At 46.2% G+C, this 23099-nt stretch overlaps 1 protein-coding gene across 3 annotated transcripts in view; it reads left to right on the top strand.

Moving 5' to 3' along the window:
* Positions 1-23099, top strand: part of ABCC11 (ATP binding cassette subfamily C member 11) — a 67640-nt gene that overhangs the window by 29702 nt on the left and 14839 nt on the right. For 2 of the 3 annotated variants that reach the window (XM_032326511.1, XM_032326510.1), the window contains exons 11-22: positions 270-530; positions 2067-2138; positions 4478-4602; positions 6311-6383; positions 8016-8219; positions 9645-9782; positions 9897-9993; positions 11504-11593; positions 14275-14378; positions 17288-17485; positions 21464-21690; positions 22022-22159. In XM_032326511.1, the coding sequence (XP_032182402.1) occupies positions 270-530; positions 2067-2138; positions 4478-4602; positions 6311-6383; positions 8016-8219; positions 9645-9782; positions 9897-9993; positions 11504-11593; positions 14275-14378; positions 17288-17485; positions 21464-21690; positions 22022-22159 (1727 nt within the window). The remainder of the gene's footprint in view (positions 1-269; positions 531-2066; positions 2139-4477; positions 4603-6310; positions 6384-8015; positions 8220-9644; positions 9783-9896; positions 9994-11503; positions 11594-14274; positions 14379-17287; positions 17486-21463; positions 21691-22021; positions 22160-23099) is intronic. The other variant, XM_032326513.1, reaches the window with a different exon arrangement.

Raw genomic sequence — 23099 nt, 5'->3', positions numbered from 1 at the left:
GTGTTGTCACCCATGTAAAACCAAACAGAAAAGAACAGAGCAGGCAGTAGGCAGATATCAAAGAGTGGCCCTATGATCCAAATCTTGGAAAACCCTGATTCAGAATTCCCACCAGCAGAACGTGGCTCCCTCTGAACTAGTGGTGATTCTTCAGACTTCTACTGTTTATTAGGAGTTTATAAACCAGACCTATAGGCAGGCCAGTGAAACGGGCACACATTCTTATTAGACTGCAGAACTGAATTCCTCCTTTCTTTTTGTCCGTACAGAAATTTTTCCTACAGGAGAGACCTGTTTTGTACGTCCAGGCATTGAAAGATCCCAGCAAAGCAGTGGTTTTGGAGGACGCCACCTTGTCATGGCGACAGACCTGCCCCGGGATTGTAAATGGAGCTATGGAGGTGGAGAAGAACGGGCATACTCCCGAGGGGATGGCCAGTGCGCAGCCAGCTCCAGGAGCCCTCGGGCCAGAGGACACAAAGGACAGCCTAGCCCCAAAGTTGCACAAATTAAACCTAGTGGTGTCAAAGGTAGCCTTATCCAGGCCACACAGGAAGGCTGGCTGCCAGACTTTCGGGGCCCGAGGCTTGAGCTTCCTGGCACTCTACTGTTTCCTTGGCTAAAAACTGCATCTCTAAATACCTCTTTTAAATACAAATTGTTCACAGAGGGCAAGCACAGGAAACCTTTCATTCTTCAGTGGAAATTAACTGATATCCAGAATTTTTATTTATTTATTTATTTATTTATTTATTGTAATAACAAGACCCAGAATAGAAAGCTATATGCTGGGAGAGAAGGGGAAGGAGACTAACATTGACTAAGGTGCTAGTATATGCCAATTTGGTTGTTCTGTGAACTCACCTCATCTGACTTCTTCTCTGACTAACATTTGCAAGGGCAAGCTTCCCTTCTTGTTTAAATTTCACCTCTGCACTTTCAAGTCAAATTTGGTTGCATTCCCTCCCTCCCATCAACGCAGTCCGTTGGTGACGCCCATCAGCTCTCTCCTAAATCCATCCACCTTTCACCATCTACCCCTCCCCAACTCCCCAAGCCGCAGCCACTATCATGCTATTCCAGCTCCTCTAGGACCCTCCTTATCAGCCCCTCTGATTCCACTTTTGCCCTCTTACTATTTTTACCATGCAGTGGACAGACGGCTCTTTCTAAACCATAAACCAATTCAAGTCACTCTCCTGCTTAAACCCCTTCAGTGACCTCCTGCTGCACTTAAGATATAGCCCAGGTATCCCTTGATCATCCTGCCCATAGCTCTCACCTCTTCTCCCCCTTAGTCCCCCCACACCAGCTACACTAGCTCTCCCATAGCACTTTGGCAGTCAACCTGGTGCCTGTCTCATGACCTTTGTCCCTGCTGCTCCCACAGCCTGGAACGACCAGATCTTCCTGTGTCTGTCTCCTTCCTGTCATTCGGATCTCAGTTGCAGTGACAACTGCTTTAAGAAGACCTTGCTGGCCAACCCATCTATACTCGCTCTGGTTCATAACAGCCAATTTGTTTTACTCAAATCATTTATCATCATCTGATATTGTTTATATATTTCGTGGCTTATTTCATGGTTCATGGCTCCACACTAGAATGTAGCAGTGGCTTATTTCATGGTTCATGGCTCCACACTAGAATGTAGCATGAGAGTTCTTCTCTTCACTACTTGGTACGTGGGAGAAACTCAGACAGTCTTTGAGGGAGCAGTGAATGAATAAATGAGGGAAAGTATGCATGAATTCTGTGAGGCTGGCTTCACTGTCCCCATTTTACACATGAAGAAACTGAGGCACAGAGAGGCTAAGTGACGTACGTGCCTAGGATCATAGAGTAGAATAGGTGCAGATCTGAAATTTGGGTTTCTTGCCCGGAAGGATCTTCTATCCATGAATTTCTCTCTATGATCTCCATGCAACTTCCTTCCTTGGAGGTTGTGGCGTTGAGCTTTTGCTTGTCTGAGGGGCTTTGGGGTAGGGTGTTCAACCACAGACCCTCCCTGGGTGAGTGGGAGGGTTTGTGCTGTTCCAATGCCACTCTGTCCTCCTTGGCTTTGCAGGGGACCACCTTGGGGGTCTGTGGCAATACCGGGAGCGGCAAGAGCAGCCTGCTGTCAGCCATCCTGGGGGAGGTAAGTGACTTGTGACCACATGTATATGCACTCATGGGCGGTCCAAGGATTCCCAAGCTTGAGTTCCCCAGTCAGTCACACCATTGCTTTCTTCCTCAATGGGGTCTGAGCCAATACACCTTTTATAAACTGAGAGCAGTTAGGCACGCACTGAGGGGGAGGTGTGCTATAAATACACCTCCTTCTCACCCTCCAGCCAGGAAGGCTACCCCCGAGATCCGCTGGAGGTCTGCCCTCACCTGTTTTCTGTGCTCTCCCCACCCTCTTTGTAATCAACCAGCTAACAGGGTGATGATACAGCATGTTTCAATGTTTAATATGATGATAAAAGTCATCTCATGAAGCCCATCTCAGAATGGGACATGGGTCCCTTGTGAGACAGCATCAAGAGTGCACTGTGGAGGGAGAAAGGAGGAGGGAGAAGGAAGGATGGGGGGGAGCAGACCCTCCCGTGTGGGTTGGGACAGTCTTACTCTCCAACAGTAGAATTTACATGTCTGCTGGGTTCCCTTGCCCATGAGATCCGAACTGTCCAATTCCACTGTCAGTGGATGTTCTTGAGGTCTGCTTAGTCTGCACCTAAGCAGACATGTGGCTCAGCCCACTCTCTCGAGTTTCTAGGAAACTCAACCTGTTTCCCCTAAACAATTGAGGTCATATTGCACAACTCTCACTGAACCATACCTTAAAAGAGCTGCAACACCTGGGTTGAATTTATGGCCACCTCCCCAAGGGGGTTCTCACCAGCACTTACCCCCTTAGCCCCAGGCTTCCCCAGTCCTGGACTGGTCTCTGCCCCCTCCTTTCTTTGCCCATCATTCCTCTGCTATGCTGTTCAGAGAACAAGAAGTTTTTTCCATTACCCAGCTCCTTCCTCAGCTCTTTCTCCCAAATAGTATAGCCAAACTCATCATCTCCTTAGAATGTGGTCATATTGTCCATAGAACTTTTTCCAGACAGCTCAATTCTTCATGCTCTGCACGTGGTGGCCGTGCACAATTTCTTGGCAATGGGGAAGACAAGGTTCTACTTTTAAGAAACAGTAAACATAGCCCTGTGCTAAGAGTCCTGTGCTTAGCCCTGTGCTAAGAGCATCCCATTTCCCCCTTCAACCTGAAAACAACCACATGAGGAAAGCACAGCCATTATGGCTAGTTTCTGGGTGAGCAGATGAGGTTTCAAGAAGTGACTTGCCCAAGGTCACACAGCAGATGAGGTGGGAACCAGGGTTGAAACCTGGATCCACATGGTGTCAGAGGTTCGTTTTTCCCCACAGCAACACTCCCTGGGTAGCCTCCCTCCAAGTCCACCTTTCCCTGCAGCTAGTGGTTCCTAAGTTTCTTCTTGAAATAAACCAGTAACTATCCATCCAATAAAGGAAAAACAAAAAGATGTCATTTTAAGTTTCGTTCTTATTAATTAAAGCCTGGCTCCAAATCAGAAGTAAGAAGCATAGAATCATAAAGAGGAAGGGGCACGGTATGGTGATATCTGATGCTGGGGTGGTAGGGATGGGGCTTATGGCCCCTTTTCTTTTTTTTAAATTGTGTTTTTAAATTTATCAAACAGAAAGGCAGGAAGACATATACCAACCTTCAGATTCAACAGTTGATAGCATTGGCATTTTTGCCACATCTACGTAGAAACACATTTTGTAGAACTATTTTTTTTAAAAGATTTTTAATTTATTTACTTGAAAGAGAGAAAGAGAGAGAACACACAGAGAGAGGGAGAAGCAGACTCCCTGCTGAGCAGGGAGCCTCATGTGGGGCTCAATCCCAGGACCCTGAGATCATGACCTGACCCGAAGGCAGACATTTAACCAACGGAGCCACCCGTGCCCTTGTAGAACTATTTTAAATTACAGAAATTATGAGAGTTTCCCACTTATTACCTCATCATGGTGTCCCCCAAATAAGAACATTTCCCCATCTGTGCACAATGACATTGGCAATAATTCTGTTGATATTCACAGAAGGTCAGAGATGACCTGGAACTTTCTGTCTCACTGTGAAAAGCATGGGGGCACCACTTGCTAGAGACTGGGACTGGGGAAATAAGAGAAAAAAAAAAAGTATGAGGTGTCCTCAGTGCAGACCTTGGTTTCAAGTCACAGCAGGACCTGGCCTGGCTTAGCTCTAGCTGAATTCCCTATGTTCCCTGGACTTTCCCTCAGACTCACTGGTGGGTCTGGGAGAACCATATGAAAAGTCCCATTTACATAGGAGAGCCCCAGGGTCCTGGCAGGAGTGGCACCCTAGGCCCTGCAGCTGCTGAGCCAAGCAGGGTCTACCCCTGTTCCTCTGCCTGTTCCTAAGGCTAGACTCACTCTGCTGCAGATGCACTTGCTGGAGGGCTCGGTGGGGATGCACGGAAGCCTGGCTTATGTCCCCCAGCAGGCCTGGATCATCGGAGGTAGCATCAGGGAGAACATCCTTATGGGAGGCCAGTATGACAAGGCCTGGTAAGTTTCTGGGAGGGTCCAAGAAGGACACAGGTACATGGGGCTGGTTATGGGAGGGATTCCCCCGCTGCTAATAGTAATTTGACATCTGCTGATACTTGCTGTGAACTCACTTATATGCATTAATACATTTTATCCTCACTGTGAAAGAAAGATTATTATCATACCATTTTCTAGATGAGTCAGCTGAGGCCCCAAGAGGTTAAATAACTTGCCTAAAGTCACAAAGCTTGGAGGATATTCCTGAAACACAATCTGAACCCAGTCATTGTGAGGAACATCATGCTTAGCTGTTATATGAGTCAAAATAACTCTCCCCCTTTAAAAAACATTTAAACTTCATTTGTATTCATTCATTCTCCGCCTCCAATTCAAAAGGTAAAACAAATGGGGTGATGAGGTCATGTGATGTAGAAGAAAACAGTTTGGATTCATGGTCTGGTGGGCCACCCACCACCATCCTTGCCCTTCATGGCCTCTCCCACCCAGAGTCTGGGGCTAACCTGCTAGAGACACGCCCTTGAATGTCACGAGCCAAGTCTGTTCAGCAGAGGATGTACAAAAGCTGCCCCGAATGCTTACCGTTGTGCTTCCAACTCTGGTGGACCCTGGCCTCCTTTGACTGTTTGCTTGATGGTGCAATCTGCTCCCAGTAGCAACTCGGAGGGGCACGTGTTTGTATGACATCTCCAGCTGGCTGTGGGCTGCGCAGCGTTGGGTCCAACACCAGCTCACGAGCTCCCCCATCCTGCCTGCTTCTCTTCCCAAGTTGTCCAACTTGGTTTAATGGCATCACTGAACTGTGTATTGCAGTGAGCCCAATGCCTTGTCCTCTGATACTTCACATCAGATTGGTCACCCACCTTGGACAACTCTGTCTCCTAAAGAGGTCTTGTCTTTTTCTCTTCTTCTTCATCTCCACTGCCAGTTCTTGCCCGTGATCTCTTTGCTTGGACTGTTCCCACTGCCCCTGCCCTTGGCTCCCTGTCTCTGGTCTTCTCTTTCTCTGTTCCATCTTGGGTCCCACCTCCAGGGTAGTCATCCCAAAACATAGCTCTCACCTTGTCATTGCTCTACTTTCAGAAGGATACAACTCATTGGGCAGTTTCGAAGTTTTTGGTCAAAGATAAAAATGCACCAATTGCTAGACTCAACATTGCTAGGTATTTAATGTGTAGAGAGTGTCACCCATGAACACAAATGCCCATGTGTAAGAGTGTTCACACTACATAGTTTTCACAGTAGCAGACGACTAGAAAAAACCCCAATGTCCATCACAGGGACACTGGTTAAGTAATTTATGGTGCAGCCATATAACAAAATACTATGGTGTCATTAAAACAATACAAACCTATATTTGCTGCAGGCAGACATACACGACCACATTATTTCTGAATGAATACATAAGAAACTGTAATAGTGGCTGCTTCTGTGAAAGCAACTGAGAGTTAAAGATAAGAGAGACTTGCTTTTCCCTGTATCTTTTTGTTGTTGTTGTTCTGTTCAAATATTTACTAAGTGCACGTATTAGATTGAAAGAAATAAGGGGAAGAAAGAAATACAAAAAGCCTCCCATGCTTTACCATTAAATGCGGGATCAAGTCCAAATTTCTGAGCATGGAATGCGAGAACTCTCTCTTCCCAACTTGGGAAGGCTGGAAGGTCTGGGGCGAGGCCACTTGTCCCTTTAGGTCTCTGTCCTTTGCAGGTACCACCAGGTACTCCATTGCTGTTCCTTGAACCGTGACCTAGAAATTCTGCCCTTTGGAGACATGACAGAGGTGAGTGGGAGGCGAGGATCCCTTGTCTCCATTGTGATGGTGCCTTTGTAATGGTTTACTGGGGTCCTCAGGCTGCTTCCCGAGGTGGGTGGAGGGCGGACTCTGGCTGTTTCCCCAAAGCAGCCCATGGCTGCCTCAAAACCTTCCCCACCCAGGGAGGAAACGGGCTCATCTTACAGTAAAAGCTGGCAAAGAACCTACCTTACCCCACAAGGATGGGGAGCTGACCTCAAACTCCTCCTTTTGGAGTAGAAGCAGTGGAGAACCTGTGAAGATGAGAAACCTCCTATCTCTCCCCATGTCCTCCCCTCTCCCAAGTCCCACCCTGCCCCCTCTGGCCAGCTCAACTTTTGCCAGTGGGAACAGGAGCCATGGCTTCCCAATGGCAGTATGATTTATCTTTTCATGGTAATTCACCATCTTTCACATTTGTAGACACCTTTAATCTACATAAGACCTTTGAAAGATAAAAGCAATATTGTTGGTCTTACCTATTAACTATTATGTCTGTCTGCTGAGTATTTAACCAGGTGCAAAAGACTATCGTAGCAACTTGAATGCACTGTCTTAGGTGCGCCTCAGGTAATTCTTGGAGTTCAGTGCTTATATTATCCTTCTAAGGTGGGTCTGTAAATCTTTGAGGTAAGAGTGCTCAGTTGTCTTGGTCAGGGTTTAGCAGAAAGAAGGTCTGGTCTATAGAATGGCATCCACAAGTATGGACCTCATCACACTTGAGGTTTAGATGAGTCGATACATATAGAATACTGTGAACATGCCCAGCCAGAGTGGGTATTAGATTAGCATGAGAGCACAGTAGGTGCTTAGTAAGCATAGGCTGAGTGAGGACTGAATGCAAAACTAAGCCTTCACCTGGGCCAACCAGCCTAAGGACACACAGTGGTGAACCAGAGGCAGAGCAGTGACAAGAGGTCACCCTGCTGCTCTTTAGACTCTGCTTCTTTTCTACAGAGACTGCAAGAGTTCATGGTAGAGCGGGAATGGGACTTAGTCCCTGGTGCTCTTGTCCTCAGGTCTGACCGAGGGATGGGCCAGGCAGCAGATGCCTGGCATGATAGTCTGCAACGCTGCGCAATAATTCTCTTTGCCTGTTAATGGCTCTTAGTATCTCCTGACATAAGGTGCTGTGTAAGGTGGCCCTTCCCATGACAGCAACAGTAGAGCCCCTTCTGGCCGTTGCAGCCCTGTCCTGTGGAGTGGGCTGTGCGCAGAGCAAACAGTCTTAGACGACGAGGACTGATGGTTTCACAAGTCGACAGTTGCTGTCAACAGAGATTTAAAACCCAAGAAAGATATAAGGAGATGCTCTTTCTTTGTTTTGTTATCTACATTGCTAAAGATTTAAAATGTCACCTGAGATGTTGAAGGGTTTAGGAATATTACATCTAATTACGAGTTATAAAAATTGTAATTAACTGAAAATCAGTGTTTTCATTCCCTACTAAGCAAACTTGGAAAAAGATTTTTTTCAAATACCAGGGGTGCCCAATCACGAGGTATCCAGGAGTATGCACTGAGGGATTTCAGTCTGTCACATCTGGCCACCTGGCTGGTTTGAGCACACCTCACTGGGCTCATCTTCTAGACACAGTGACTTTGGCTATCTGTTTGCAGATTGGGGAGAGGGGCCTCAACCTGTCTGGGGGACAGAAGCAGAGGATCAGCCTGGCCCGTGCTGTCTACTCTAACCGTGAGGTCTATCTGCTGGATGACCCCCTGTCCGCTGTGGATACCCATGTGGGGAAGCACATCTTTGAGGAGTGCATTAAGAAGACGCTCAGGGGGAAGACAGTCATTCTGGTGACCCACCAGCTGCAGGTGACCACCCTTCCAGGGCTCTGGCTACGACCAATGGCTAATGTAGATCCTCACGTTTCTGCCGTTGATTCCGTAACAATCTCCCAGTGGCTGCCCCTTCATCTCAGGCTGGACCTCAGCATTTGAGGAACGTTGTAAAAAACCTGGATCTCTTCTCCTTTCCACGTGGAGATTTCTGTAGCTGATAAAAATTGAAACCAGATTTGAAGGTCTCCTTCAAGATTTTGTGGGTTGGCTCCTGCTTTTAAAGTTATGATAAAAGAAAAAAAAAAAAATCTTTCAGAGAAGAGCTCCCGAAGTCTCATGTTCTTTGATGAAGTACAGTGATGTGTGGGGGCAGGGCTGCCTCTCATAATACCTTTATCCTAAGTATTTCCATGCTTGGTTTTGGCCTCAAGACATTATTATTATTTATCCCTCTCTTTCCATTCTGGCCTATTTGTGTGTGGGGGGGGACAATACATTTCAAACATAAAAACAGTTTAGGGGCACCTGGGTGGCTCAGTGGGTTAAGCCTCTGCCTTTGGCTCAGGTCGTGACCTCAGGGTCCTGGGATCGAGTCCCACATCGGGCTCTCTGCTCAGCAGGGAGCCTGCTTCCCCCCTCCCCCGTCTGCCTCTCTGCTTAGTTGTGATCTCTCTGTCAAATAAATAAATAAAATCTTAAAAAAAAACCAGTTTATAAAATAATCTACTGAAAACCCATGTGTCTGCCACCCAGATGGCACAAACATAGATCCCCTCTTAGACTGCATTGTCTTCTCCCTCCTGTTCCCCTAACTTTGCTGTTGGTCATTCTCGTGCAAGTCCCCATACCCTTAGAACACGTGCATAAATCTCTAGACATGATAAGGTGTCCTTCTGCTTATTTTAAAGCTTTATATAATTGATAGTTTACATTCTAATTTGCTTGTTTCACTTGACATTATATTTTCGAGTTCTTCCATGTTGATCCATGCAACTTGATTTGATTCTCACTGGCGTAGCATCCCGATATCTGAATATTCCAGGATTTATTCTCCTAGGATGGACGTCAAGGTTGTTTCTCATTTTTCACTTTTACAGAAAAAAACCCTTTGGCGTACATCTTTTTATATATGTCTTTACGCACATTTGTGACTTTTGGGGAGCAAAGGTTTAGGAGTCCAGTTCATAATTTTTTAAATATTTAGCTTTATTAGATATTATCAAGTTGCTTTCCCAAGTATTTGCACTAATCTACAACACCACCTACCTTTTATGAGAGTTCCCTCTACCTCCCGTCATCACCCGCGCTTGGACGTATACAATGTTTTAAGACTTTTGCCAACATGGGGATATAAAATAACATTTTACTATGATTTACATTCACATCTTGCTTTTGAATGGCGACATTGATTATCTTTTCGTACGCTTACTGAAGGCCTTATTTCTTCTGACTTTTCAGTATTTAGCATTTTGTGACCAGATCATTCTCTTAGAAGATGGGAAAATCTGCGAAAAAGGAATTCACAGTGAATTAATACAGAAAAAGGGGCGATACGCCAAACTCATCCAAGAGATGCAAGAAGGAGGACGGACACAGGTGACCTCCACCCCACCCCGCCCCGCCCCGCCCCGCCCCGCCCCACCCCGCCCCGCCCTCACTATCCCCAGAGAGGAGCAGCCTCTGCATTCGTGGCATGTGCTTTCTCCCCAGGACAAACCACAGGACACAGCAAAGCCAGCAGAAGACCCTCAGGTGCAAGGGCAGGCCCAGACCAGCTGCCAGGAAGAGCCTCTCCATGAAAGTGCTGGTAATGGTGCTGGGAAACAGGGGGGGAACCTCTGCCAGCCTAGCTGGGTCCTCCAGAGGTCCTGGCATTTCCTCCTGGACCCCAGAAGGGACCATGTCCCTTACTATCCAGAATCCTAGGCATCACATATACAGGTTAAATATCCATGTAGTTGAGGGCTGTGGGGTGTGGACTGTGCTGGTTAGGAGGCCCGAAGATTCTAGAGGTGAATGCTGTGGGAGGCAAAGCTAAGGGCGTGTAGAGGAAAAGGCAGGGGTAGGGTGTGGGTAGTTTTGGCCTAAGCAGCATAAATTTAATGGTAAGACATTCATGCATTACATATTTATTGAAGAAAAAAAAAACATTAGAATTCAGAAATAAATTGGGCTCAGTCTTGGATATCCCCAAGCTCAGGGGCTTGCTCTTTTCTAAGACAGGACAGCAGGGCAGGAAGACAGTTCTGGATTTGAATTCTAGCTATCTGCTTACAAAGCTTTGTGACCTTGGCCAAGCAACATAACCTCTCTGAACCCTCATTTGCAAAAGTGAAGGTAAGTTTGCAGTGTTGCCATAGAGATAAGATGAAGTCAGGTGTGTACGGAGGCCTCAGGATAGGGTCTGGCCTATTGGAAGATCTTGTCACCAAGAGCATCTTCAGCTGTGAAGGTCAGAAAATGATCCGGGCAGAAAAATATTGGAAGGAACAGGTGTAGATCACAGAATGATAGGAAAAGTTGGAGAACTAAGCCTCAGCAATTTCAGAGTATAAATAGCAGGAATAGCTAGAATCTCTTTGAAGAAAACCTACTCCAAATATATCCCATCCTCATGTAGTTTCCCTCAAGATTAAAATTCCAGGAAGAGAGTCCTCCTCCCCAGGAGAAGTTAGGGAGTTATTAGAAGAAGAGAGAGCCTTAGGCAGAAACCACAGATGACCCCACAGTGCTGCTTCCTATTGTTGCTGTCGTCACTAGCAGCATCTACTGATACTTCAGCACTGGTTTCCCTGCCCTGTTCTAGGACAAGAGTCTGCCTGAGTTAGTGCTACAGTTGTTTTCTGAGGACATCTCAGAAGCGTATTGCTGCAAAGCATCTTAGCAACCTTCGATATAGGCCTGCCAGTTGTCAGATGAGGAAATAGAGAGGTTAAGGGATTCGCCCAAGGTTGCACAGTATTGTAATGACCATTCTGGAAACCAGTTTTCTGGTCCTGGATCATTGCTTTCTTCATTCTCTCTGGCTGCTTCTCCCAACCCATCAAGTTTTTGGAAACTCCAGACACCCCCAGGTTTTTGAATGGCTGGGGATGAAACCTCTTTCTGGGCTCTGGAGTCTAGGTCAAGCAGAGTCTTCCCTGGAAATATGCTGGTTGCAGTTGGGCTTGGGTGAGGCACTAGAGCTGGAAGGTGAGGAAGGTGGTAAAAGGTGGAAGCCAGGGGCTGAAGGCGTTGTAAAATCTCTTTTTGACCTTGGAAGGACATGCAAGTGATTGAAAGGCATATCATTTCCTTCTTCTCTTACTCTCACCCAGTGCTGGAAAATCAGCTCACAAGGAAGGAGAAGATGGAAGAAGGGTCCCTGAGATGGAGCATCTACCACCACTATATCCGGGCAGGTGGAGGTATGATCTGCCAGCTGCCATGCCAGCCCCGGGGCTCTCTCTCTGACCGGTCCTGTCACTGAAACTGGGTCAGACGGGAATGTGTGTAGTCATGCAAAGTAGGGAGACGCAGAGGAGTCATGCCTGTCATGGTTTCACAATTCCAGTCTCAGCCACAGTCCATGATAGTAACCCTACCACCATAGTCCGTGCGGAAGTTAGGTTTCATGTTGTGTTAAAATGTACCTGGGATTTATTATAATCAGGTATGGTAAGACATGCCGACATGGAAATTATTATCACAAAGGAAGAAGTTTATGTTCACAGATCCCTAGAAACAGGAGACATGGCTTGCCATGCCGGGCCACATGGAGAAGTACCAGGCTGGTCAGAAGGCAGAGGGAAGGGAGAACATGGCTGGGAGTTTTTGTGGGAAGGAGTAGGTAAGGCAGGGTAGGTATGCTGAGTAAGTTTAGGATTATCTAGTTTGAAATAAGTCTGGGGGCGGGGGCTCTGGGCTATAGGATTGGTGCCTAGTTAGCTGGCATCTGGCCCTCAGTGGTTTTGATGAGGAAGTGGTTGGGAGGGTGGGCTTCGGATTGGTTGGTCATCTGCTGTTTCTAGGAATCATTCAGTCGTGGGAGGAGCAGTCTCCCCAGGATCAAGGCCCCAACTACCTGCCGCAGCATCACGAATATAGAAAATAAGAAAATACAGTCCATACAGTACTGTTTATTTAAGTAGTGTTCAAACTCTAAGTCCTGAGCCACCAGGGGGTTGTGAAATCACTCGAGTGGATTATAAGCAGCACTGAAAGAATATAGAACAGAATGGAAAAATTTCTGTATGCATTTCATATAGTGACACTGGCGAACCTTTTATCTTGGTGTGTATTAAAATACATTTCTCATGGTGATGAGAACTAGAAGTTTCAAAGTTGCTTTACTAAATGGTAGATATCACCAAATTCATATAAATATAACTCTACATTGTTATAAACATAAAACAAGTATGTGATACTGTACTTTTGAAGTAATTTAAGAGACTTTTTAAAAAAAGATTTTATTTATTTATTTGACAGAGAGAGATCAAAGTAGTCAGAGAGGCAGGCAGAGAAGGAGGGGGAAGCAGGCTCCCTGGCAAGCAGAGAGCCCCATGTGGGGCTCGATCCCAGGACCCTGGGATCATGACCCAAGCTGGGCAGAGGCTTTAGCCCACTGAGCCACCTAGGTGCCCCAATTTAAGAGACTTTTGAAAGTAACTGTGACTCCATGCCAACTTTTTACTTTTGATTGACTTTGGAACCTCACCCCATGAAGGTGTATCTTCTTTCTACCTGCCTAGGGGAGGAAGGAGTAGGCTATGCATAGATCGCCATTCTTATCCCTTCCACTGTGGGCACCCCTGCAGGGCAGTATGTAGTGTTTAGCTAGAATGGGGAACAGAAAATGCTTGTGAATGTATGAATGAATCCAGCAACCAATTGACCTGTATTTTCAAAGTACTGATTATGGGCCAGGCACTGTGCCACGCTCTGGAGGGGAGAGGGGAGAGGGGAGAGGAATCCTAGTTGGAGAATTACAACATTTGCATTCACCATGTAGCAAGAAAGATCTCTGGCCAGGCACAGTCTCCCATGTCATAAAAAAACAGGTGGTCCTTGAGTGGAGCTTAAGGAAGGGTTGAATTCAAGGAAAGAAATATGGGCCGGCTGCCTGGCTGGCTCACTCAGTAGAGTATGCAACTCTGGATCTCAGGGTTATAAATTTGAGTTCCCCATTGGGTATAGAGATGACTTAAAGAATAAAATCTTAAAAAGAAAAAAAAAGCAAATACGGGCATGGGGGCACTGACTGGATAGGAAAATAGAGTGCTGGATCAGGGGACAGACGCTGAAGGAGGGAATACACTCTTGGTTTTCCCATCCTTGGCTTTTTTGAATCCAAGCTCTACCCCTTACCACCTTTAAGACCTTGGGCAAGTTTTTTCCTCTACCGGAGACCCAGTAAATGGGGATAGGAATAACAAACTCAAACATAATGCCTACGTTTAGTACTATGCCTGTCACTTACTTCATAATAGTCATACCACATCAAACGTAAGCCGTTGTGGGGGCCCTGGGTGGCTCCATCGGTCAGGCATCTGACTTTGGCTCAGGTCATGATCTCAGGGTTCTGGACTCAAGCCCTGCACTGGGGACTCCGCTTCTCCCTCTGTTCCTTTCCCCACTTACGCACTTGCCGTTTCTCAAATAAATAAATAAATAAATAAAATCTCAAAAAAAAAAAAAAAAAAAGAGTTGTTGTTCTTATGGAGATTGAACCTTCCGGACATGCATAAGGAGAACTACTCTAGAATACCGCTTTTGTGCCAGGCACGGGGTTGGGTGTTCGGCACACATTCTCACCTGTCATCTTCAGGGTGACCCCATGCAGCTAGTATGACAGTCGTCACCAGTTCGTGGGTAAAGAAGTGGAATGTCACTGACATTTGATACTTTGCCCAGGCTAGCATAACCTGTACGTGGTAGAGTCAGGGTTTGACTCCTGGACTTTCTAACCTTGGGACCCAGCCCTTTTCCAGTCTTCCCGTGCATCCGAAGTAGATGCAGGTCAGGAAGATCCAAGGGCTTGGGAGGACTCAGCAGCTTTATCAGCCATTGCCCTTCACCTTCTTGTGGCACCCCTCTTTTCCCTCCCTAGGTTATGTGATCTCTACCACTGTTTTCTTTCTCATGGTGGTGATCATCTTCCTCACGACCTTCAACTCCTGGTGGCTGAGCCACTGGCTGGAGCAGGGCTCAGGGGTAAGTGTCATGGTGGGAATGAAGTGTGTTTTTGTGGGCTGGAATGGAGTTGGGCAGCTTCCTATTCCTTGGGCCCCATGAGGGTCAGAATATGGGTTGTGGAACCGGATGACAAGCCCAGAGCCTGGTGTTGCCAAGTCCATAAGTGGAAGAGCACTAGAGAGGACCTCTGAGAGTCAGAACATGGCGCCCTGGGCTCACAGAATGAGTGGTCACTACACCAGTGAGTCATGTGTAGTCTCCTCCGGACACAAGCACGAGGTTTCTGCCCCAGACAGGTCCTCAAGAGTGCTTTGCAGTCCACCTTAGTGATACGGCCTTTGGTAGCTTTTTTCCTTCTCACTTTGCTTCATGTAAAATGTGCACCCTCTGTTGGGGGTGGGGAGGCCACGCCAAATACAAGCACAGCTGATATTGATGAAAGCGGGGAAAACACATTTTACTCAGTCACTATGGGTGTCAGGGGAAAGAGCTGAGAGCCATTCTGATATGTGCACAGGTGATTTTGGCATTTTAAAGGGAGAGTGAATCTGGGGGCTCAGTAGATTCATAGGAGTGAAGTTAACCAATGGTTGGAGGGTGTGAACGTGATGAGGTCAGCCGCGTCCACTTGCTGGCTGTTATCGAAGTCAGGACTCTAATCTTCCACAGAGACCGGGAGACAGAGGCTATATCCTTCCTGATGGTTACATTTCAAAGGCATGGTTCCCAAGTTCTTGGGAGAGATGCTTTGGGTTGTAGGAATTTCATATGCATAGCTATGAGCACTATTTAATAAGTGCTCTGAGAAAAAGAGATCGGGGACATACCCTCAGGTGTTCACTACCACAAACAGTAACTTTTCCTGCTGATAGTTGAGCTCTCTCAGGCAGGCATTTTGATGGGAAACCGAGTTCCCTCTCTCAGGCAGAGGTTGGGGTCCTCCTAGGGACATGCCTTGAGCCACTAGAAGCCATGCTCAAGTTCGGTTAAGTTTGTTAGTGCAGGGATTTGGATGGAGTTGTTCTGTGTTGAGAAACCTGCAGTTCTCAGCCATTATGCGCCCGGTTCATTCATTAATCTTCCCAACCACATTTTGAGGTAGGCACTGTTTCTATTTTACAGAAGAAACTGTGCTTAGAGAGGAAAAAGAACCTGCCCTAGGATGTGAAGTCCTCTGCTGGGACTTGAACTTGGTCCTCTGGTTCCACCCTATGTTTGCCTAGATGTCTACTTGGTTAACTTTTGAGTCATGTGTCAGGCAAGGTTTGCTCAGGGAAACAGAAGCCACCCGACATATTTAGAACTTACACAGATTTAATATAGGAATAAGAGGCTACACAATCATTGGAAGGGCTCCAGTGACCTCTGCAGCAGGTGGTACTAAAGTGGCTGATTCTCAGAAGGACACTTGCAAGCCACTGGCTGAACTCCGCATTCCCCCCACATGTCCATAATTGCCACCAGCGTGTGATGGCTTCTTCTCTTTCAGCTTTGAGATTTCCTGTGCCTGCATCTCTTTGGCAGAATCTAACCTGAGACCAATGCTGGTAGGATTCTGGGAAATCGAGTTCCCAAGAATGTAGAAGCACCAGGAATGATGCTGGGTAATAATCCAGCACACATTTCTAACACCATAGAAGGAATTTACAAAGTCATTTTCTACCCTGGCAGAAGAAAATAGGCCTCATTAGAAATCAGGCTGCCTTGGGACAAAGACGCATTGAAAGAGGGATGAAGAGAAGTCGCTCAGGGAGCTGAGTTTAGGAGACTGGATAGTGCATGGAGGGAAGAGGTGGAGTCAGGAGACAGACTAGTTTGCCTGCTGTTATAGTGGTCCAGGACAATGAGGGCCTAATCCAGGGCAGGGCAGTGAAGAGGAATAGGAAGAGAAAAGCAAAAGCACCAAGGGGGAAGTTTTCCACGTAAAGATTCATCCCATACAAACTGTTGGCTCTAAATGTGACCCCGGGAAGAGGATTTTCTCTCTGCGTTGAATTTATCCCTGAATTCAGGTGATCTGACTCCCCAAAGATGGAAGACTCACTGTTTTCCTCTAGTCCTACACAATGCTTCTGATAGCCAATGTACAGGGTTTTCCCCAAATCAACCAGTTCTCTTAACTCCAGATACCATGTGTGTGTCCTACAATTCCATTGAGTTCTGACACACCAGGAGTTAGTGTAGACTCCCCAGGTTAAAGACTGGGTTCAGATGCCAATGATAAGTCTAAACCTCCTATACTTCTGGCAGACAAGCTATCATTTGGGGGTTCCCATGACTCCCTTTATGAATCTGATCATTTGCTAGAATGGCTCACAAAACCCAGGGAATGCTCTTTTCAGTTTATTAGGGGGTTATAATAAAGGATACAGATGAATGGTCAGAGGAAGCACTCCATAGGGTGAGATCTGGAAGGGTTCTGGGTGCAGGAGTTTCTGTCTCTGTGGAGTTGGGGTGCACAACCCTCCTGGCATGGGATTATGCTCCTCAACCCAGAAGTTTTCTGAACCCCATGCTTTAGGGACTTTTATGGTGGTTTCATCACAGTGGCATGATCAATTATTAATTCAACCTCCAGCTCCTCTCCTCACACAGAAGATGAGGGGGTGGGGTTGAAAGTTCCAATCTCCTGCTCATGATTTGTTCTTTTTGGTGACCAGTCCTCCATCCTGAAGCTTTCTAGCCCCCTCCTCTGACCAGCTGTCTCAATAGCTACACAAAGACACTGTATTTGCTCCAGAGACTCTAAGATCTTAGAAGATCTTATGTCAGGAACCAGAATCGAAGGCCAGACAGTAGAACAAAAGATGCTCCCAGCACACCTATCACTTAGGAAATTACGGGGATTTTAGGAGCTCTATGCCAGGAACTGGGAATAAGATGAAGTATATTTCTTACCAAACCATCCTCTCTGTTCCTTCTTGAAGACCAACAGCAGCCAGGAGAGCAATGGAACTACTGCAGACCCGGGCGACATACTGAACAACCCTCAACTACTGTATTACCAGCTGGTGTATGGACTCAGTGTCCTGCTACTAATCTTCACGGGTGTCTGCTCCTCAAGGGGTTTCACCAAGATCACAAGGAAAGCATCCACAGTGTTGCACGACAAGCTCTTCAACAAGGTGTGGGCCCAGGCAGCGGCTGTGGCCACGGGCTGAGGCCTGACCTTGCCCAGTTTTTCCATTTCCTTCTTTCTTTCTGTCTGTCTTTCCTTTCTTTCTTTTTTAAGGACTAGACTTTTTTTTTTTTTTTTTTGAGTAGTTTTTGACTTAAGAAAAACTGAGTGGAAAGTACAGAGTTCTCATGGGTCCCTCACCAATCCCCCAGTTTCTCCTGTTATTAATATCTTGCATTAGTGTGGGGTGTTTATTACAATTGATGAGTCAATATCAATACAGTTATTATTACTATTATCATCATTTAGATAAGGTTCACTCTTTGCATTATACATTCCATGGGTTTGGAAAAATATATATCTGCCATGAAGTGTCATACAGAATAGTTTCACGGCCATAAAAATCCTTTGCGCTCTACCTATTCATCCTCCTCCTTCCTCCAAAATCCTGACAACCATGGGTCTTTCTTATTGTCTCCTTAGTTTTGTCCTTTCCAGAATGTCATTTAGTTGCAAGTGCGCACTGGGCTACTACGCGGGTGAGAGCAGGATTGTAAAAGCTTAGTGCCCCTTGCTGGAGGGTCGATGGTCATACCAATGTTGGCCTCCATTGGATGAACACTATCACATACAGTTGCTGTTTCCTTTGGTCTTGTAATTGTCCCAGGTTCCTTTAGAAGTGGTGCTATTATCCTTATTTTACCGATGAGAAGACTGAAATCCTTGTGTGTAACGGTGAGAACGTGTTATGGTTAAAATACCAAATTGTCTGTGGTATCACATTGCCTCCTGGAAATGTCGTTGCTCGCCCCCTCACCCAGTGTTACTATGCACAGGTTCTGGAGTGGGCATTGGGCTTACAGCAGTGAATGAACAATGCAGGTGTGGTTCAGGCTATCATGGCCATATAGACCATTCAGGAAGACTGATGACAAAACAGGCTGTTATAATACAATGTGCAAAATTACCCACTGGGCGGGGGCCTGTGGGATCCTAAGAACCTAACAGGCACCCAACCTCAGCTTGTGGGTGTTGGAGGGAAGGATAGGAGTCCAAGAAGACTTCCTGGAGGTAAGGATCTCTCTGCTATGATTGAAAGGTTGAGTTGAAACACTTTCACCAGCTTAAATTAGGAGGTGAAGAGAAGCAAAGCTTTCCTACGGAACTGAATGGTGTCCCAGAGGGCAGGTGCTCAGAGAATTAGAGCAGGAGTTTTCACCGGTGGGAGTTTTCACCGGTGCTCTCCAGAGGTGAGGGGGACATCTATCGTTCAGTGTAAACTGAATGCAAATTGTGTTGACCTTTCAAAGTGGGGAGGATGAGGTGGAGGCCTCTCCCCACACCTCAGGTAAAGCAGCTGGCTTGGTGGACCCAGAAAACAGGAGATGAATATTCTACCCTAGGCCAGACACTTTTATTACCTTTACTATGGCTTCTAAAGTTCTGACTCTGCACTCCTAGATTCTGGAAAAATCCATTTCTCAGGCCTCCAAGTGATAAATCCAATTTTAATTTTTTTCAAGTTTTTTTTTTTTTCACTAGAAAACATGCTTCCTTTTCAAAATATGTTCCTTTTTGTAGTCCTTTTATGGCTTTGTTGATTTAAAATTGTCTTTGTAGTTTTAAATAATCACTGTGAAGGACAAACCTCTGAGATAATTGGCTCAACTACAAACACAACAAACTGCAAAAAGATTATTTTGACACTTATGGGGCAGCAGAAACACTTTCTTCATGCCCTCACCATCTGTTCCTAATCCTGAGGGATGGTGGGCTCTCACAAAGACAGCTTAGTCACACCGCAGCTGAACCATATCCTGTCCCTGTGCACCTCTCTCCCTGCACCACAACCCCTCTGCCCCCCTCCCCCGCCGTGAGTGCTCAGAGTCCTGGAGGGCGTGGCTGTGATTCCTTGAAGTGATTGTGACAGTTTTTGTTGCTCTCGATCATGTGTTTCACAAAAGATTCTAGAGAGAAGTTGACAGATAATTTAGAGGCAGAAAAAGTGAGGAAGCTCGTCATCTGTCCCTCCCAACCTCCCTGCCTCCCCTTCCTACCTTAGAGCCTGACTGTGAATGTGAAGAACATTTGGTCAGTAGCACCCAGGTATTTGCAATGAGAGCTGCTGAAAGGGATACTTCATGACTCTATTAATTACTAGTCATTGATCATCAAAATGCACTCCTCCCCTTCATTCCTTCCTTTGCTTTTGGCCTTAACAGACACGATTAACTTCTACTGATGTATTTTTCTTGTGTTAACAGCTTGAGAAATGCATAGGGAAATGAAAGTGGTCAGATTGTCAGCAGCTCAGCGTCGGGAACCTTTAAGAAATGCCTTCTCTAGGGACGCCTGGGTGGCTCAGTTGGTTGGACGACTGCCTTCGGCTCAGGTCATCATCCCGGAGTCCTGGGATCGAGTCCCGCATCGGACTCCCAGCTCCATGGGGAGTCTGCTTCTCTCTCTGACCTTCTCCTCGTTCATGCTCTCTCTCACTATCTCTCTCTCAAGTAAATAAATAAAATCTTAAAAAAAAAATTTATAAAAAAAAAAAAGAAATGCCTTCTCTAAAGAGCATGGTGTGCTGGAACAGTGGGTTAGGGAGCCTTGTGGGAGGTCTGGTATGGTTTTGTTATTAACTACTTGGGTGACCTTGAAACAGATTGATGAGTGGCCTCCCCTTCTCTGGACTTCAGTTTCCCCACCTGTAAAATAAAGACACCAAACTGGATGCTTTTGTTAGAGCCCTTCTTGTGTGAAATATTCTTTAATCTCCAAAGGGCTTCCTGTCCGCTGCTTTTAGAGACCAAGTTAGAACACTGCCTTCAAGAAGGGGCGGTCATGCTTAAATTCTACCCAAGACGCCCAGTCATATGCAACTGCAAGGGAGTTGCTGTTACTAATCTTTGGTGATCCTGGAAAAGGGTCCCATCTGTGGAAAATAATCAGAGTTAGTATTTTTAATTTATTTTTTATTTTCAGCGTACAGTATTCATTATTTTTGCACGACACCCAGTGCTCCATGCAATCTGTGCCCTCTATAGTACCCACCACCTGGTACCCCAACCTCCCACCCCTGCCCCTTCAAAACCCTCAGATTGTTTTTCAGAGTCCATAGTCTCTCATGGTTCACCTCCCCTTCCAATTTCCCCCAACTCCCTTCCTCTCTCTAACTCCCCATGTCCTCCATGCTATTTGTTATGCTCCACAAATAAGTGAAACCATATGATAATTGACTCTCTGCTTGACTTATTTCACTCAGCATAATCTCTTCCAGTCCTGTCCATGTTGCTACAAAAGTTGGGTATTCGTCCTTTCTGATGGAGGCATAATACTCCATAGTGTATATGGACCACATCTTCCTTATCCATTTGTCCGTTGAAGGGCATCTTGGTTCTTTCCACAGTTTGGCGACCGTGGCCATTGCTGCTATAAACATTGGGGCACAGATGGCCCTTCTTTTCACTACATCTATATCTTTGGGGTAAATACCCAGAGCTAGTATTAATGGAATGTTAATTAGGAGGCAGGAACCGTTCAGAAACTTGTGTTTTACTGTCTTTCTTTCTTTCTTTCTTTCTTTTAGCTGTATTGAGATATAATTCGCATAATCATAAAATTCACCCTTTTAATAAAGTTGCGCAATTCAGAGGTTTTTAGTCTATTTGCAGAGGTGTACACTCTTCACCACAACCCTGAAGTGTCGTTATCATCCTCCTTTTACAAATGAGGACCTTGAGACTCCAAGGGCTTAAGTAGCTTAAGCCCAAAGTCACACAGCAGTAGGTGGAGGAACTGGGTAACCTTGGAACCCAGAAGATTGTGGAGCTCATTCTTTTAACCATTGCTCTACCCTGCCTCCCTTGCACACCCCTTCGGCTGGATCCTACATGTCTTCAGAGCCTAACGATAGCTGACATCTTCCTCAAGTCCCAGAGCAAGGCCAGCAGCTCTCCATTGACCTGGGTTGCTTTTGTCCCTGCAGGTTTCTTGCTCTCCCATGAGCTTCTTTGACACAACCCCAACAGGCCGACTCCTGAACTGTTTTACGGGGGACTTGGATATCCTAGACCAGTTGTTGCCCATCGTTGCTGAAGAGTTTCTGCTCCTGGCTTTGATGGTGGTCGCCATCCTGTTGACTGTCGCTGTGGTGTCTGCATACATTCTGCTGATCGGAGTCATCTTAGTCACTATTTGCCTTATTTATTATTTGTAAGTGGGTTCTTTTTGCTTGTGAGCAGGGTTTGTGACTTGGGATACAAGCCTGGAATCTACATAGAACTGGGTTGTCCCTGAGGTGGATGGTCCAGATCACTCTCTTTCTTTCTTTCAAGATTTTACCTATTTAGTTGAGAGAGAGAGAGAGAAGAGAGCACAAGTGGGGGGAGGGGCAGAGATAGAGGATCTCAAGCAGACTCTGTGCTGAGTGCAAAGCCCAACATGGGGTTCGAACCCAGGACCCCACAATCATGCCCTGAGCTGAAGGCAGGTGCTTAACTAACTGAGCCACTCAGGCACCCCAACTCCCTCATTCTTGATGCAGGAAGTTTAAGAAGGTCACCAGCTTGTTCAAGAGATTGGAGAACTACAGCCGCTCCCCTCTGTTCTCCCACATCCTCACCACTGTGCAGGGCCTGAGCTCCATCCATGTCTATGGAAAAACTGAAGACTTCATCAGCGAGTGAGTCCTGCTGCTGCTCTCTGAGGATGATGGGGCTGTGGGGATGGTGGGAAGCAGGAAGATGGGGAACTGAGCATCAGGGAACAGCGTCCTCTTCACATTGGTTTATTTCACTTATTTCTCTGAGCCTCCAGGACCTCATCTGTGAGATGATGCTTATAGGAGTAACAAATGTGAGTGAGGTAGACAATGTCCGTAAACCTTAAAGAAACGTGGACGTTGCATATATGTATTAATATAATTATTAGCAAGAAATATTGCTGGGACAGCATTTCTTGCATGGTTCTTTTTCTTTCACCTCCAAATAGGTATTAAATTTTAATAAAATACAAGGAATAATAGCTTTCTAAATTACAGAATTTCTTTCACTATCCATATCTATAGATTTGCCTTCTAAATGTTTGTTGAAACAACAAAAAATCCTATGAGTGCTACTGAGGCTTCATTGTGTCATATGAACCAACCCATTTGTAAAGATCAGTCACCGTGGTCTGCACTGAACCATGAGATGCTCATAGTCTGGTGGAAGACAGGAGACACAGACACAGATTTTTGTGATAATATGGGGTTGAATATGACTGATAGCATAGGAGAAAAGCAGATAAAAGGACCTAAGAGTTCAGGAGGGAAAGAAGTGACCTGCAGCTGGGTCGGAGGTGAGGTGGCATCTAGCCAGGCTTGAAGCCAGGTAACCCTTGAGCATGGCAGTTGGCATGTGTTTGGTTAACTGGAATATTGGATGAATCACGGCACCAGCTCTCCCGGCGGCACTGGGGAGCACTCAAGGACTGTGCAGATCCTGAGACTGAGGGCATCCTGGAGTGATGCATTCATTCACCTACCAGGTGCTCTGCATCCACTGGGAAGGCAGCAGGGAACAAGACAGGCACAGCTCCCATCCAAGGTGGATAGATACTGGGAAGGGGTTGCTTCCCTTCAC

Source organism: Mustela erminea, chromosome 19 (assembly GCF_009829155.1).
Source record: "Mustela erminea isolate mMusErm1 chromosome 19, mMusErm1.Pri, whole genome shotgun sequence".
Lineage (NCBI taxonomy): Eukaryota > Metazoa > Chordata > Mammalia > Carnivora > Mustelidae > Mustela > Mustela erminea.
The sequence above is the reverse complement of the archived record's forward strand: the minus strand, read 5'-3'. Positions and strand labels throughout refer to the sequence as shown.